We start from the raw sequence: 17,780 nt of genomic DNA, 5'->3' as shown, positions 1-17,780 counted from the left end.
GAACAGTGTATATATCATAGTTTGTAGACGTGATAACTTTCACACAAACCAATCAATCTACACTTATTGGGATTTTTTTTATCAAAAACATGTAGCAGAATACGTTTTGGCCCAATTTAATGAAGACATTCTATTTTTTTCATTGGATAGGTTTTACAGCAGAAAGTAACACATATTTTTAACACCAAAAGAAAAGCTCTATTAGTCCCGGGTCACACTTGTGCGATGCGGGAAGGCTGAGAATTCGCAGCCTGTTCCCGCATCACAAAGCACCCCTGGCAATTCACACTGCCATATGCGATACGCAGAGGGTGTCAATGAAATGTTAACGACACCCCCAGTTTGATCGCATATCGCAGTGCGATCTGACAGTGCGCTCAGGATCGGATCACACAAGTGTGAACCACAGTGCGATCCGATCCTGATGCGCCTGGAAAAAAGGGTCATGTGCGTTTTTGGTGCGGATACAGTGCGAATTCAGCCATACAAAGTGTATGGCTGAATTCGCATCCGCACCTCCGATCGCATGTAATGAAGGAGCAGCGCGCTCCGAATTACATGCGGATCGGCGCACTCGCAAAAGTCTGAACCGGCCCTCAGTGTGATAAATTGTATTTGAGTATAGCGCTGCAACTGCAAGAGCTGCAATAGCCAGTTAAAGTAATGCAGTGCCGAAATGGCAAAAAATGGCCTGGTCATAAAGGGGGTAACATGTTCTGGAGCTGACGTGGTTAAAAGAGTTAGTGAATTGTTAATTTTTTTTAAAAACCAATAAAAAAAGGCTGCAGAGACGTTATTAATCCAGTTTGGTGTGTCCAGTATTCTTTGTATATTTGGAGTATATGTAATGCCACCTACCGTCCCCTGTTACATCACTTCTGCTTTGAACGCAAAACATGTCGTCACTTTGACACCTGCGATTCATGAAGTGTATCCATATTTTTGACCAAACTCTGTGTGTGTGTGTGTGTAAATATATATATAAAAATAAAGTATATCAGACGGGGTTTCTCTTTTCCCCCCTATCTTTTACCACTTGCTGACCAGCCACCAAAACATATACTGCAGGTTGGCAGATTCCCGCAAAATGATGTGCCCATATGTCGCTTTGCAGGAGCGCACGCACCCATTTGCTAGGGCAGAGGGGAAGCTGATCTTTGAATAAAATAACTGGAAGGTACCTCACTATGGAGATCTCCTTTTTTATACCCATGGGGGGAGCTATGTAAGAGGCACCGTGACCCAAGGACTCGCAGAACTTCTGCTGAAGATAAGACCGTGGCATAAACATGGCTCTCAGTCAAGTCCTTGGGTCACGGTGCCTCTTACATAGCTCCCCCCATGGGTATAAAAAAGGAGATCTCCATAGTGAGGTACCTTCCAGTTATTTTATTCAAAGATCAGCTTCCCCTCTGCCCTAGCAAATGGGTGCGTGCGCTCCTGCAAAGCGACATATGGGCACATCATTTTGCGGGAATCTGCCAACCTGCAGTATATGTTTTGGATGGCTGGTCAGCAAGTGGTAAAAGATAAGGGGGAAAAGGGAAACCCCGTCTGATATACTTTATTTTTATATATATATTTACACACACACACACACACAGAGTTTGGTCAAAAATATGGATACACTTCATGAATCGCAGGTGTCAAAGTGACGACATGTTTTGCGTTCAAAGCAGAAGTGATGTAACAGGGGACGGTAGGTGGTATTACATATACTCCAAATATACAAAGAATACTGGACACACCAAACTGGATTAATAATGTCTCTGCAGCCTTTTTTTATTGGTTTTTAAAAAAATTAACAATTCACTAACTTTTTTAACTACTTCAGCTCCAGAACATGTTACCCCCTTTATACAGAAGTGCAGGCAGTCTACACACCATTCATCTGGGATCTGGCACCTTAATGCTGTGACACTGTGACAGGCGTTTTTCCCTTGAGGCCCGGTTCACACTTAGTGCCGGTTCACACTCATGCGGCTGCGGCGTTTGCATGTAATGTCGGAGCGCACTGCTCCTTCATTACATGCGATCGGCTGTGCGGTGTGAGTTTAGCCATACAAAGTGTATGGCTAAATTCGCACCACACCCGCAGTAAACACGCACAGGACCCTTTTTTGCAGCCGCATCAGGATCGGATCGCACAGCGGTTCACACTTGTGCGATCCGATCCTGTGCGAACTGTCAGATCGCACTGCGATATGCGATCAAACTGGGGGTGTCGTTAAGATTACATTGACACCCCCTGCGTATCGCATATGGCAGTGTGAACTGCCAGGGGTGCGTTTGCGATGCGGGAACAGGCTGCGAATTCGCAGCCTTCCCGCATCGCATAAGTGTGAACCGGCCTTATGCGATGCAGGAAGGCTGCGAATTCGCAGCCTGTTCCCGCATCGCAAACGCACCCCTGGCAGTTCACACTGCCATATGCGATACGCAGGGGGTGTCAATGTAATCTTAACAACACCCCCAGTTTGATCGCAGTGCGATCTTGCAGTTCGCACAGGATCGGATCGCACAAGTGTGAACCGCTGTGCGATCCGATCCTGATGCGGCTGCAAAAAAGGGTCCTGTGCGTGTTTGCTGCGGGTGCGGTGCGAATTCAGCCATACAAAGTATATGGCTAAACTCACACCGCACAGCCGATCGCATGTAAGGAAGGAGAAGTGCGCTCCGACATTACATGCAAACGCCGCAGCCGCATGAGTGTGAACCGGCACTGAATTGTACAGTGAGAACTTGGGGGGGATTGAGAGGGGAGCACTGAGTGGATGCACTGGATAAAAAATAAATTGTGAGGAATCTATGTGACTGAGCAGCACAGAGCACTTATATAAAGAAAGAAAAAAACCATACCATTTGGTTGTCATAAAATAAGAACTAGCATGATACATGAAGCAGAAGCACTGAGACTGAGCACTTTATTATTATTATTTTTTTTTATCTCATTTTTTTCAATTGCATAGCGTTTCGTTTCCCCATACATATAGACGTTTAATTTCAAGCCAGCCTGGATGGTAAGGTATTATTTAATTTATTCATTCAGAATTTCAGAATAAGGATGACAGGACTGACAGTCGGACACACAGTACTACTAGTCACTGCAGCTGCAGGGCCGACGGCGGGCTGGCTGCCTCTTGGACAGGACACTACAGGCCTTGTTTTTACAGTCATTCACCCTCAGCTCCAGACTCCAGTCCTTACCTTTCGTCTTCTTCTTCTCATCTGCTGTTCTCTGCAAGTTCTCCTCATGGTACCGAAGCCGGGAGAGAATGCAGGGGTGGGGTTACGTGACATCACGTCGTGACGTCATCGCAATCCCCGACCATGATTCGTTGAATGCAGCCTGAGGCGGAGACAGTGCAGCAGCAGCCAGAAGAAACCGTCCGATGTGAGTGTGTGCGGGGCCGGGCCTGGCTAGAGTTATGCACTATGCAGACAGTCTAGAGACACTGACACCCAGTCTACTACGCTAGCGCGTAGCGCCGCAATGTGTGGAATGTGGAGTGCGGATGCGGCCCCCGGCGACCTGGCGTGTCGCATGGTGAGGTCAGGACAGGGCTAAAAAAAAAAAAAAAAAAAGTTTGGGAAAGATGCGAGGCCCCTTTAAGTGCGAGGCCTTCGGCGGCCGCCTTACCGGCCTAATTAGAGAGCCGCCTCTGAACAAGATGAATATATTTTCAAAGGTGCAGGAATCAAACAGGTGCTATTCCAAATAATAGGTGCAGACTCCCCCCACCTTGTGGATTTCTCCCTTACCCGGCGGATGAAGGTAAGTGCAAAATAATATCCAAATAGACTCTTCCAGTGAAACAAAACTGCAAAACCTGTGCTCTCAACTTCCAGTGAAAAAAGAAAAATCAGCCTCTTACCAGAAAAAAGGTCTATGTACGCTTGTGACTCTCCTTGGTTAGGGGAGGTTCTCTTTCCCCTTAACAGCAGATATGTAGACCATTTTATTTATACATACAGCAGCATTTATTTTCGTATGCGCTGATTTACACGACTTTATACACATTTTTTTGAACTTCATGAAACTTGCCATCTACTGTTCTGGCAGTGGTAATTTTTATAATTGTAACGAGTAACTATGCAGCACAAAAAAAAAATATCGGAGTAGAAGTATTGAAATCATTGAAAAAATTTAATGAAGTAAAAGTGGAAGTAGGAGAAAAAAATTCTACTCCAGGAAAGTACAGATACCGCCTTTCCGTACTTAAGTACAGTAGTGAAGTAGTTCTACTTAGTTACTATACATCTCTGTACATTTGTCATCATATGTTGCTGCCATGGGTGTCAGAGGGAAGTGACATGGCTGGCCTCCCATCTATAAATGCCTAAAGTAATTGGCTGGTTGAAGTTTCTTGTCGTTGCGCCTTCCTGCGGGGCTCACTTTGGGATTAGAAGCTTCTTGGTGTGAAACGCATTAGAGGCCTTGCAGCTTGTAAAGGTGTAATGTCATTTTTTTTGTTGCTTCCACATTAAACCGTCTCCAGGTTTGCCTGCATGGACTTCATGGCTGAGTGAGCATTGTTACCTGCACCAGTGATTCCGTGACACCCCAGTGACTTCCATATTTACCTCCATCTTTGAAAGTGACCGGCTTAACACATACACTCCTATGAACATGTGATAAAGTTCCATGAGGCCTTTCCTGTTTAGATTTCTTTTATTATATATTCATGGGGGGACATCTGTTTTTACTATATTATATGTGCAGTACATGGTATATACAGTGGGTATAGAAAAAAATAACCCCCCTTTCAAATAATCACATTTTGTTGCTTTGCAGCCTGAAATGAAGACAGACACTGTTTTTGTTCACTCAGTTTAACTTATAACATCCAAGTGAAAGATATAACACCAACATGTCAGAAAAAAATGAAAAACATTCGAAAACAGAATCACTGAGTTGGAAAAAGGATCACCCCCTTATGTCAGTATGTTGTTGAACCACCTTTTGCTTTAATTCCAGCCTTTAGTCTGTTGGAATATCTCTCTACTAACTTTGTACATCTAGGCTTTGCAATATTTGCCCACTTATCTTTGCAGAACTGCTCAAGTTCAGTTAAATTTGATGGTGACTGTTTGTGCACTGCAGTTTTCAAGTCATTCTACAGAATTTCAATGTGGTCTAAGTCTGGGCTCTGACTAGGCCATGAGTAGGGTACCAAAGAGGGTTTAATCGGACTGCCTGACCACCACTCCACCATGACACGGACTGGAGTTTTAATGGCCATAGCGGCCTTTTATTGACCAAATATAAATAACATATTAAACATCTTAACATATGAACATCAGACAGTATTCAAAGGGCCCCAAGGTCCTCACGGGCATGCACTACATGTACCTGCGTAACCACCACTTTAGGCCTTCAGCCACAGAAAGCATTGACTCGGAGACAAACCAACATCGCAGGTACCACCAGGGGCAGACTGGCAACTTTCAGCCCAGGGGGCAAGTACAAACCAGAGGCCCATGGTGCAGCGACTCGGCCCCCCTCCCACTCTCCCTCTTCCTGTCCTCCTCCTGACCCCATTCCAGGCTAAAGCTCCACTCCCAGTACTCTCTACTGTTTTCCATCCATCTGGAGGATAGGATCAGATGAAAACGGACAGACGGTTCGTTTTCATCCAATCTCCCATAGAGGAGAGCGGAGATCAGACAGCTCCGTCTCTGCAAAGTAAGCGGAGACGGAGCTGTCATCCGCCTGCTTAGCGGGGATCGGCGGATCGATCCCCGCTGAGCAAAACGGGCCAAAAGCCAGTGTGAAAGGACTCTAGAACATGGACGTAAAGGAGTGGATTTACTAAAACTGAAGAGTGCAAAATCTGGTGCAGCTGTGCATGGTAGCCAATCAGCTTCTAACTTCAGCTTGTTCAATTAAGCTTTGACAAAAAAAAAAAAAAAAACTGGAAGCTAATTGGTTTCTATGTAGAGCGTACCATGCTGTAGCCCCATTGTATTTGATTTATTCCGGGATTTTGTTTGGGAACACACATTATATTTAATGGTGTCCGTTTACAATGGCGTCCGTTAATGGTGTCAAAAAAAGTACGTAAGCTTTTCTGGGGCGTCTTTTTTTTTTTGTGGTACCTATATACTTCGGTCGGAGCTACTAAAAATGTGGGTAACATGTATCTTACAGGTGATTTCCTGGCTCTCTTTCTTCTAGTATCTAGCTTTCCATTGGCTAAAATAACTCAAGTCACTGGATTGCCAAATAAAAGGTGATATTTACATTCAAAGAGCCAAGAACATTGTGGAAATAAAAAATGGCGTGGAGGCCCCCCCTCAAAATTCAAACCATGCCATTCAGATCTGATATAGATTTTAGGGAGAGCCCCATGAAAAATGTAATTAAAAAAATGGCGTGGTGTCGTTCTCCAAATTTCATACCAGGTCCTGCATGTCTGGTATAGATTTTAAGAGGGACCCCATGAAAGATTTTATAAAAAAATGATGTGGTGTAGTTCCCCAAATTTCATACCAGGTCCTTCAGATCTGGTAAAGATTTTAAAGGGGGCCCCATGAAAAATGTAATAAAAAATTGTGCAGCGTCGTTCCCCAAATTTTATACCATGTCCTTCAGATCTGGTATAGATTTTAAGGGGGACCCCATGAAATATGTATTAAAAAATGGTGTGGTGTTCTTCCCTAAATTTCATACCAGGTCCTTCAGGTTTGGCATAGATTTTAAGAGGGACCCAATGAAAAATGTAATAAAAAATTATGTGGTGTAGTTCTCCAAATTTCATACCAGGCCCTTTAGGTCTGGTATAGATTTTAAGGGGGACCCCATGGAAAATGTAACAAAAAATGGGGCAGTGTTGTTTCCCAAGTTTCATACCAGGTCCTTCAGGTCTGCTATATATTTTAAGGGGGCCCCATGAAAAATGTAATAAAAAATGGTGTGGTGTTGTTCCCCAAATTTCATACCAAGTCCTTCAGATCTGGTATAGATTTTAAGAGGGGACCCCATGAAAAATGTAATAAAAAATTGTGTAGTGTCATTCCCCAAATTTTATGCCAGGCCCTTCAGGTCTGGCATAGATTTTAAGAGGGGACCCCATGAAAAATGTAATAAAAAATTGTGTAGTGTCACTCCCCACATTTTATGCCAGGCCCTTCAGGTCTGGCATAGATTTTAAGAGGGGACCCCATGAAAAATGTAATAAAAAATTGTGTAGTGTCATTCCCCAAATTTTATACCAGGCCCTTCAGGTCTGGTATAGATTTTAAGGGGGACCCTATGAAAAATTAAACAAAAATGGTGTGGGGACCCACCAAATTACATGCCAGACCCTTATTCGAGCATACAGCCTGGCAGGTCAGGGAGGTGTGGACATGCACCTTGTCCCCATGTCGATGAGGACAAGGGTCTCTTCCCCACAACCCTGGCCCAATGGTTGTGGGAGACTACGTGGGGGGGGGGGGAGCTTATTGGAATCTGGAAACCCCCTGTAACTATAATGGGGCCCCCATATAATGCCCATCCTCCTATGAACGAGTCATCCAGCAATGCAGATCCACCTCAGTCACAATGTATGGCAGAATGAGATCCAATGACCGCCTGACACACTTATCCCGCACCGAATGACATCCTCGCTGCAATTCCCCCATTGTAGAAGAGAAAGCATTCACTATGGCTAGAACAAATTCATACTACTTCATGTGAATAGAACTGGCACGTTTTGGCGCTGTGTGCGTCTTTGTACTTCACCAATTAAGGTAAATAGTAGGCTGGTGTAAAGGCCTGTCACACAGGTCAGCGGGTAGGAAGTGTGTGTTGTTTGTCTGCAGTGAACTTCCTTTCGGGGTCTGACAACAAGCCTATTCCCTCATTAAATCAAATCCCGCGAGGCTAATTGGTCGCCATTCACTTTCAGAAATGCAATATTTCTCCTATTGAAAAATGATTATCCGCATCCCCGTGGGACCCTTTCTGAAAAAACTCCCTGCCAATTACTGCAGAATGCAGGAGACAGAAGGTCTCCAATGGGCGCCAAGGGGCTATGATATTGCTCAAATACTGTAAGCGGTATGAACTTGGACATTAGCGGGATATTGGAACCATTTGTGGCTGATCATAAAGCGTTGGAATCTCTCCTCTGCTGTGTCATTCTGTCTTATACAGAGCTGAGGATAAAATGTTAAAGGGCTGAAAAATCTAAACGTTATTTTTTTTCCCAATATGTCTCCCTCTCCTAGCTGAACTACTCCTAGCCCATCGTATGAAACTCATGGGCTCACAGCAGTCTCTAGAAAGGTAGCTATCAATGCTTTGCTTGAAGGAGAACTTTCAGTAACGTCACAACAGCACCTATTTTGAAAAGAAAAATGTGCCTGGTAAAATCACTACAGACTAGATCAGTGTTTCTCAACCAGGGTGCCATGGCACCTTGATGTGTCATGTGGGTTTCCTCGGGGTGCCTCAAGCTCCAGAGCCAGTATGCCCTGAATCAGACATGGCTGAGAGGCTCCTGCTGCTGTCATCTACAGCCAGTGAGGATGGAACAGAGGGGGTGTCTATGGACACACAGAGCGAGGCTCAAGAGCGAGCACGTACAAGTGCCCCCATGGCAAATGGCTTGCTATGTGGCCGCTTGGAAGGGAGGGAGGGAAGAGGCAGGAGTGCTGGCAGAAGAAGAGGATCAGGGCTGCTCTGTGCAAAAACATTGCACAGAGCAGGTAAATATAAAATGTTTGTTATTTATGTAGCACCTTTCTAGGATGAATATATAATAGTTTTTGGTTTCTCTGCTTACCAGTGAGACAGCTGGGTAAATTTATTTGTGTCTGCTTAACAGAGAGCAGTGATTGGCTAGTAAAGCCTGCTCAGTGTTCTGCTCATGCTGTCTTGAAGTTTCACTGTATCTTAGCACTCTCCTAGGCAGGGCCGGACTGGGAATAAAAACCAGCCCTGGAAATAATTTCATACCAGCCCCATAACATTAGTATGCCAGCCCCAGTGGCGTAGCATGGGTTGTCAGCACTCAAGGCAAGGCGAGTAATATGCGCCCCTAACCAACGGACATTTAGCGCTCTCTGGCTCCCTACCACTCATACAGAGTTAAGGACAGCCCAGCTGGGAGGCCACAGGCTCTAGGAACAGCCCAGCTGCCCCCCCTTCCCCACTATCTTATACACTGCTTACCCACTTCCCCACTATCCAATACACAGCTGGCCCCCTTCCCCACTATCCAATACACAGCTGGCCCCCTTCCCCACTATCCAATACACAGCTGGCCCCCTTCCCCACTATCCAATACACTGCTGGCCCCCTTCCCCACTATCCAATACACTGCCTGCCCCCTTCCCCACTATCTAATACACTGCTGGCCCCCTTCCCCACTATCTAATACACTGCTGGCCCCATTCCCCACTATCTAATACACTGCTGATGGCCCCCCTACCCACTATCTAATACACTGCTGGCCCCATTCCCCACTATCTAATACACTGCTGGCCCCATTCCCCACTATCTAATACACTGCTGATCCCCCTGGCCCCCTCCCCCTAATACAATGCTGATCTAACCCCTAATACAATGCTGCCCTCTCCCCCTAATACAATGCTGTTCTCCATGGGCCCCTCCTCCTAATACAATTCTGATTCCTTCCTCCACCTAATACACTGCTGATCCCCCTCCAACCTCCCTAATATACTGCTGACCCCCCCCCCCCCGGCTCCCTCCCCCTAATACAATGCTGATCCCCCCTCCCCCTTATACAATGCTGATTCCCCCTCCCCCTAATACACTGCTGATCCCCCTCCCACCCCCCCCCAATATACTGCTGACCCCCCTGGCCCCCTCCCCCTAATACACTGCTGACCCCCTGGCCCCTCCCCCTAATACAATGCAGTTCCCCCCTCCCCCTAATACACTGCTGATCCCCCTCTGACCCCCCTAATATACTGCTGACCCCCCCGGCCCCCTCCCCCTAATACAATGCTGTTCCCCCCCAGCCCCCTCCTCCTAATACAATGCTGTTCCCCCGCAGCCTCTTCCTCCTAATACAATGCTGACCCCCCTTGCCCCTCCCCCTAATACGATGCGGATTCCCCCCTCCCCCTAATACAATGCTGTTCCCCCCTAGCCCCTCCTCCTAATACAATGCTGACCCCCCCCGGCCCCCTCCCCCTAATACAATGCTTCCCCCCTCCCCCTGATACAATGCTGTTCCCCACAGCCCCCTCCTCCTAATGCAATGCTAACCCCCCTCCCTCTAATACAATGCTGACCCCCCTTGCCCCTCCCCCTAATACGATGCGGATTCCCCCCTCCCCCTAATACAATGCTGTTCCCCCCTAGCCCCTCCTCCTAATACAATGCTGTTCCCCACAGCCCCCTCCTCCTAATGCAATGCTAACCCCCCTCCCTCTAATAAAATGCTGAGCCCCCCGGCTCCCTCCCCCTAATACAATGCTGTTCCCATCAGCCCAATCCTCCTAATACAACACTAACCCCCTCCCCCTAATAAAATGCTGACCGCCCCCCTCTCCCTAAAAAAAAGCTAACCCCCCCAAGGCCTCCTCCCCCTAATACAATGCTAATTTCCCCCTCCCCCTAATACAGTAGTTTCCCCTCCCCTAAATTTGGGGGGGGGGGTGGCGCATCAGCATTGTATTAGGGGGAGGGGGTCAGTATTGTATTAGGGGGGTCAGCATTGTATTAGGGGGGTCAACATTGTATTAGGGGGTCAGCATTGTATTAGGGGGGTCAACATTGTATTAGGGGGGTCAACATTGTATTAGGGGGGTCAGTATTGTATTAGGGGGGTCAGTATTGTGATAGGATAGCCCCCCCTCCCGGCATTTACTCTTACCTGGCTGTTTACATGTGGCAGCTCAGGTTCTGCTGCTCCGCTCAGCCTGCTGCTCCGCTCAGGTCACACTGTGACCTGTCCTTCTGCTGCGATGATGCTGCTGGGGGAGGGATTGGCGCCATAATGCAGGGATGCAGGAGATGATGATCCGCCGCCGCGCAGCCGCCGCCCGCCGGGTGTGACGTGAGGACGCTCACATCGGCTGGCGTAGGAGAAGATCCGTCGCTGGAGCCGGAGCACAGCGGGGGGCTGGGGCTGCAGCGGCCAGTATCAATCGGCCCCATCTTAAAGCGGCGGTAGCGGGTGGTCCCACCTTAAATCGGCGGTAGCGGGCGGCCCCATCTTAAAGCGGCATCTTAAAGCGGCAGCGGCCCCATCTTAAAGCGGCCCACCGGGAAATCTCCCGGTATCCCGCTAGGCCAGTCCGGCCCTGCTCCTAGGTAGGTGCTGCTAGGTAGGTAAAGCCTAGTGTCTCCATCTGCTTATCAGGGGAGCCTGATTATTAGTTAGGCCTGTTGCATGTGTCCAGGGTGTGATTCATCTGGGTTGAGGGAGTGTCCCCACTGTATCCCATAGGGGAGCCTGTTGGACAGTGGAGAAAACCCAACCAGTGACACACAGGTTTTGTAACTATCCCAGTGGGTTTGCACAAACAGTGGTGCATCCTGGGATATGTTATAAAAGCCAAGGGCACATGTGACAGGGTGTCTTTGGGCGGGAAGTCAGGTTCCAGAAGGAGGGTGACATTTGTCTCTCCTTCTGCTGCTGTAGATGGTGGTCACAGGCGGTTGGCCTTGTGAGCCAGGAGTTTGGAGCTGAGCCAGGAGGTCCAGGAAAGCTGACTAGTGGAGTTGGAGGCAGAGCAACCTTAGGAAAAACAGTGTCCATGAGTACCGGGAAGCTTGCCGGAGGTCAGCCCAGGAAGGGGACCCCTCCAGTGGAGAGTCAGTGGATGGGTGTCAGCACACACAGCAAGTGAGAAAGGTGGTGCCAAGTTAGAACCCTGAAGAGTAATTCAAGCAGGAACACATTATCTATTTTCACTTCAGTGGCAAGTGAAGCAGCGGCCTTGCCGCACACTACAGCTAGTTGTCCTCAGGATTGTGCATAGTTCATAGTTGGAGTAGCCCACTCATCCCTTCTCTTATCCCAGTTCCAAATAAAAACACAAAAAAAAAACAACATCCCCTGGATTGATTATTGACTGAGCCAAGGACTTTCAATGCTATTTATATGCTGGCAGTTGCTAAGGGTAACCCAGGGGAATCCAGAAAGTGTAATTCTCAGCAGTCCTCTAAGGGGCAGTGCTACATATGGAAAGTGCTGGGTAATAGGCAGAAACCATGCAGATTGGGGCATGAATATTCATACGACCCTGGCCAATTACAAGGGGAGGTGCCCCTTGGCATGCTGGGTGCCTGTATTTATATTTCAGGAGCACATGGGCTCTGGTTTATTCTGAGCAGAGAATTTCACCAGGCTGGTGGCCTCCCCTGGCACTTACTGCCATGTGGCCTCAGGTGGGTGAACTGAGGTCTGTGTGGCTGACCCTGGTCCTACCATAGCTGACAGAGGGAGAGTCTACAGTGCATCTCATCTAGAATCATCATGGAGGGAGAAGGCTGCTGGTGGTGCTTTAGGAGCCTTAGACACAGACACCCTAAGGAGCCTTAGACAGGTAATCCCCCTCTTGTGCTTTAAGTCAGCTGAGGGCCTACACTAAGAATAATGCTGGCTAGTATTCTTAGAGCTTTGTCCAGGGCTGTCTACTTTACTAAAGGACATTGCTCAATTCTACAAACTGTTTGCTGCTGCTGTGAAGAAGTCTTTATCTGCCTTCCACTAGAGAGTCCTCGTGTGAATAGTTCAATTTGGAAGTATCCCACTAGATCCCTTCCCCATCCAAGTTCTCCAATAAAACAACAAGAACAAAACCCCTAGACTGGTCATTGGAATACCAAGTGGGAGTGAATGTGCACCTGGCTGTGTGAATCTACCTTGTGCCTGGATGCAGACCAAAATTGACAAACATACCAGCGCCTCCTGCAGGGGTAGCACTACATTTATTTATTTATTTTTAATTTGAACATTTACAATCACTTTAAACTGGAATGGATGTTTCTCTCTGCTACCAGTAGGTGTCACTGGTGCCTCTGGTAATAGTATGAGATGTCACAGGGAAAGTGGGTTATGAATATTTATTCTCCTCAAGCCAACCAGTAGGAGATTTTTTTGTCCCTGGTGCATGCTGGGGAGGACATAAATATTTGGGGTGGACCATGTGAGAGATATCTTCCCCTGGGCCTTGGACCTGTGTGCCTTGGACCGGGAGCCTGAAATGATCCTGGGAGCTATGTCAGGATCAGAGCCAGGAAGAGGACCTAATGGGGCGAAGCTAGGATGAAGCCTGCTTTCCTTGCAAGGACCTGGTGAATCTCTTGGATGGGATTCATGGAAGCCTACTGTATGAGTATGTACAGAGAGCTCTGGAACAAGCAGACCGAGTGAGAAGTGTTGCCAGTTTGGTGTAAAGGCTTTTTACACTGTATATATTGGACATGGACCTGGAAAGCCTTTAAGTGTTATTATAGAGTATCTGCGACCTTTAAAAAGAAAGAAAGTGAATGACACCCAATGTTTTTTTTAGTGAGATGTGAGATCTTAGCCATGGACTCAGCCCTGGGGTGAAATGCTGGCCCTCCTGTTCCTGGGGTACTCCAGGGGTAAGGCGGCCACTACAGTATGCTGTCTTGTTTCTTAGCCTTGATGAAGGGGGTTACGAGCCTCTGAGACGTGTTGGAATTTTCGTGTCATGAAGAACCCTTACTGGACTAATTCTAGTTTTGTGGGTCCTTTTATTGTGCTATAGGGTTTTATGGAAGTGTGCATATTAATAATAGGTTCATTTAAACAGTTTGAGAGCATCATGCAAGGAAGATTGTACTTTCTGCTAAATGTCATTCTTTTCCTCTCCAGGTTTGACTTCTTCCCAGAAAACTGATTGTGACTATATGCGACTAGGGAGTTACAATGAAGAAAAGTCAAAGTGTAATGACTGTCACAGCAGAAGAGGTAATATGTCCTTTGATTTACCAAAATCTTATCCAAAATTCCAATTGTTTAACTTTTTACCAGGAATGCTAATATCTATATATATATATATATACACTGCTCAAAAAAAAAATTAAAGGAACACTTTGAAAACACATCAGACCTCCATGAGGGAAAAGTCTCATGCTGGATATCTATACTGATATGGAATGGGTAATGTGTTAGGAAGGAAAGGATGCCAAATCGTTCGATTGAGATGAAAATTATGACCCTACAGAGGACTGAATTCAAAGACACTCCGAAAATCAAAGTGAAAAAATGATGCAGCAGGCTAGTCCATTTTGCTGAAATTTCATTGCATCAACACAAAATATTACTCAGTAGTTTTTTATGCATGCCTGACAATGCCAGGGAATGCTCCTAATGAGATGACGGATTATGTCCTGGGGTATTTCCTCCCAGATCCAGACCAGGGCATCACTGAGCTCCTGAGCAGACTGAGTAGTAACCTGGTGGTGGATCAGATGGACCGAAACAGAATGTCCCAGAGGTGTTCTATTGGATTTAGGTCAGGCAAGCATAGGAGCCATTCAATGGTATGAATTCCTTCACCCTCCAGGAACTGGCTGCATACTCTCGCCACATGATGCCAGGCATTGTCATGCACCAGGAGGAACCCAAGACCCACTGCACCAGTGTAGGATCTGACAGTGGGTCCAAGGATTTCATCCCGATACCTAACAGTAGTCAGGGTCATTGTCTAGCCTGTAGAGCTATGTGCGTCCCTCCATGGATATGCCTCCCCCGACCATCCCTGACCCACCACCAAACCAATCATGCTGAACAATGTTACAGGCAGCATAACATTCTCCATGGCTTCTCCAGACTCTTTTACGTCTGTCGCATGTGCTCAGGGTGAACCTGCTCTCATCTGTGAAAAGCACAGGGCACCAGTGGCAGACCTGCCAATTCTAGTGTTCAGTGGCAAATGCCAATGAAGCTCCATGGTGCCGGGCAGTAAACACAAGGCCCACTAGAGGACATCGGCCCCTCAGGCCACCCTCATGAAGTCTGTTTCTGATTGTTTGGTCAGTGACATTCACATCAGTGGCCTGCTGGAGGTCATTTTGTATGGCAAGTCACATGACACTGGAGAGGGAAAATGGGTAATTGGGCCCAATTTGGACATGTTCACTTTTGTTGCCAGCGGTTTAGACCTTAATGGCTGTGTTGAGTTATTTTGAGGGGACAGCAAATTTACACTGTTATACAAGCTGTACACTCACTACTTTACATTGTAGCAAAGTGTCATTTCTTCAGTGTTGTTACATGAAAAGATATAATAAAATATTTACAAAAATGTGAGGGGTGTACTCACTTTTGTAAGATACTGTATATACTGTCAGCCCAGATTCAGCCAAATGCAGCAAAGTTGATTGGACGGCATTTCACAGTACAGATGGACAATGATCCAAAACACACTGCAAAAGCAAACCAGGAGATTCTAAGGGGGAAAAAAATGGAATATTCTGCAATGGCACTTGATCTCAACCTAATTGAGCATTTCACTAGCTAAAGGCAAAACTAAAGGCAGAAAGACCCACAAAGAACAACTGAAGACAGCTGCAGTCTGGAAAAGCATCATAAAGGAGGAAACCCATTCTTTGGTAATGTCCATGGGTTCCAGACTTTAGGCAGTCATTGCCAGTAATGGATTCTCAACAAAAAATAAAAAAATAAACATTTTATTTATGATTATATTAATTTGTCCAATTTTCAGGGGGGCAAATTACATTCGCTCCCCTGAAAATGGGGGGGACTGTGTATACAAATGGTTGCCGTTCCTAAAATTTGTAATTGATATTTATGTTCAACCCCTTGAATGAAAGCTGAAAGTCTGCACTTCAAATTTATAAGCACTTTCTTTTTAATTTTATTCTGGTGGCATAGAGGAGCCAAAAGTATGAAAATTGTGCCTGTGTCCAAATATACAGTATATGGACCTAACTGTGTATCTATATCTATATCTATATATATATATATATATATATATGATCAGCATCCAAATGTAGTTAGCAACATAAGTCCCAAGTGCAGCTATAGTCCAAATCAGTCCAAAGAGGTGTAGAAAGAGGAGAATCCACCACCAAGCAGAGTAACTTAATACTCTTACCAACTGATCAGACCCACCAGGGTCATTAAACGCCTTAAAGCCTGGCCTGGCCTCAGGAGATACCGGGAGCTGCCGGTGTGGGTGGTGGTGGATCACCACCATTGCAGCGGTGATCCATTGAAGTTGTCTCCAGTCCGCAGCAGCAGGAGGAGTTTGGGGCTAGTGATTCCTACCTGGTGACATCCATATCAGTATTTTGGGCGTTTAATGACCCTGGTAGGTCTGATGAGTTGGTAAGAGTATTTAGTTACTCTGCTTGGTGGTGGATCCTCCTCTTTCTACACCTCTTTGGACTGATTTGGACTATATCTGCACTTGGGACTTATGTTGCTAACTACATTTGGATGCTGTGATAAGCGTGACACCTTTTTCTACTGTTATCTGAAGATTTTGTTTTCATGTCTTTTTGTGTCTGCTGCTTTTCGCAAATAGGTTTTTAAATCTTTGATTTAGGTTTTGGTTACGTTTATAGCGCAGCAATTTTATCTTAATATATATATATATATATATGTATATATATATATATATATATATATATATACACACTCACACTCACCCAAAGGTGTTCTATTGGATGAGATCTGGTGAGTGCGGAGGCCATTGGAGTACAGTGACCTCATTGTCATGGTGAAGAAACCAGTGGTGAGATGATTGAAACTTTGTGACATGGTGCATTATCCTGCTGGAAGGAGCCATCAGAAGATGGGGACATTGCAGTCATAAAGGGATGGACATGGTCAGCAACAATACTGAGGTAGGCCGTGGAGCTTAAATGATGCCCAATTGGTACTAAGGGGCCCAACGTCTGCCAAGAAAATATCCCCCATACCATTACACCCCCACCAACCAGCTTGAACCATTGATACATGGCAGGATGGATCCATGCTGTAATGTTGCATACGCTGCCATATTCCACGACTGATTATACTTTCAGTATGTTCATATTCATATGGAGTGTACCTTCAACGTGTAAGTGCAAATCACACTCACAAATGTTGAATGAATTAATTGGCACCGAAGCTCACAATCTATATTTATATCTCTATAGAGCACAGAGGGATTGTCGGAGTGCTTCCTAAGCAAATCCTACAGCTCATACGGATATAATATTGGGATAGATCTGTGGAAAGGAAGGCGGTTTTGCCCTGGGACACTGCAGTTGCCGCCGCTACATCAACGACAGGTGCGCAGGGCGAAGACCCCGGATTATATCCACCGTCCTACAACCCTACCTCTCGTGCTGCCTCCGAGGATCGCTGTGACACCGGTGGAGAGAGACTGGTAGGTGTTGCATTCTATATTGTGATATTGTGGGGATTATGTACCTGTCCAACTCCCTACTCCCACTTCCCCTGTAACTATTATGCAAATGTAATGTTGTACTGTAAATATAGGTGTGAGATGTAGTTTTCATAGCCCTGCATGCGGTTTGGGCAAACCATATTGCTGATGTACAATGCATGTGTGCGGTTAGATGCATCATAGAATGGAGTTTGTGAAAATACACTATATGATCAACATTTTGGGCACCCAAAACCATCACACTTACTGTACAGTATATTAGCTTTGAGGCAAGTAAGCAGCCGCACACCAACGATGGTACTCATAGTCACTCTATTTTTGAGCCGGAACAAGCACAACTCACCTACAGTCTGCTTCTCTTATTTCACCCTTAAGGACTCAGTCATAGAGATATAATACACCTACAACTAAGCCAGTAAGAA

At 46.1% G+C, this 17,780-nt stretch overlaps 1 protein-coding gene across 1 annotated transcript in view; it reads left to right on the top strand.

Annotated features, from left to right (window-relative positions):
• Positions 1-17,780, top strand: part of PDE4B (phosphodiesterase 4B) — a 711,253-nt gene that overhangs the window by 132,386 nt on the left and 561,087 nt on the right. The window contains exons 2-3 of the mRNA XM_082264993.1: positions 13,809-13,904; positions 17,114-17,337. Of these exons, the coding sequence (XP_082121119.1) occupies positions 13,863-13,904; positions 17,114-17,337 (266 nt within the window). The 5' untranslated portion in view covers positions 13,809-13,862. The remainder of the gene's footprint in view (positions 1-13,808; positions 13,905-17,113; positions 17,338-17,780) is intronic.

Source organism: Pelophylax lessonae (assembly GCF_965119305.1).
Source record: "Pelophylax lessonae genome assembly, chromosome: 8".
Classification (NCBI taxonomy): Eukaryota; Metazoa; Chordata; class Amphibia; order Anura; family Ranidae; genus Pelophylax; species Pelophylax lessonae.
The sequence above is the reverse complement of the archived record's forward strand: the minus strand, read 5'-3'. Positions and strand labels throughout refer to the sequence as shown.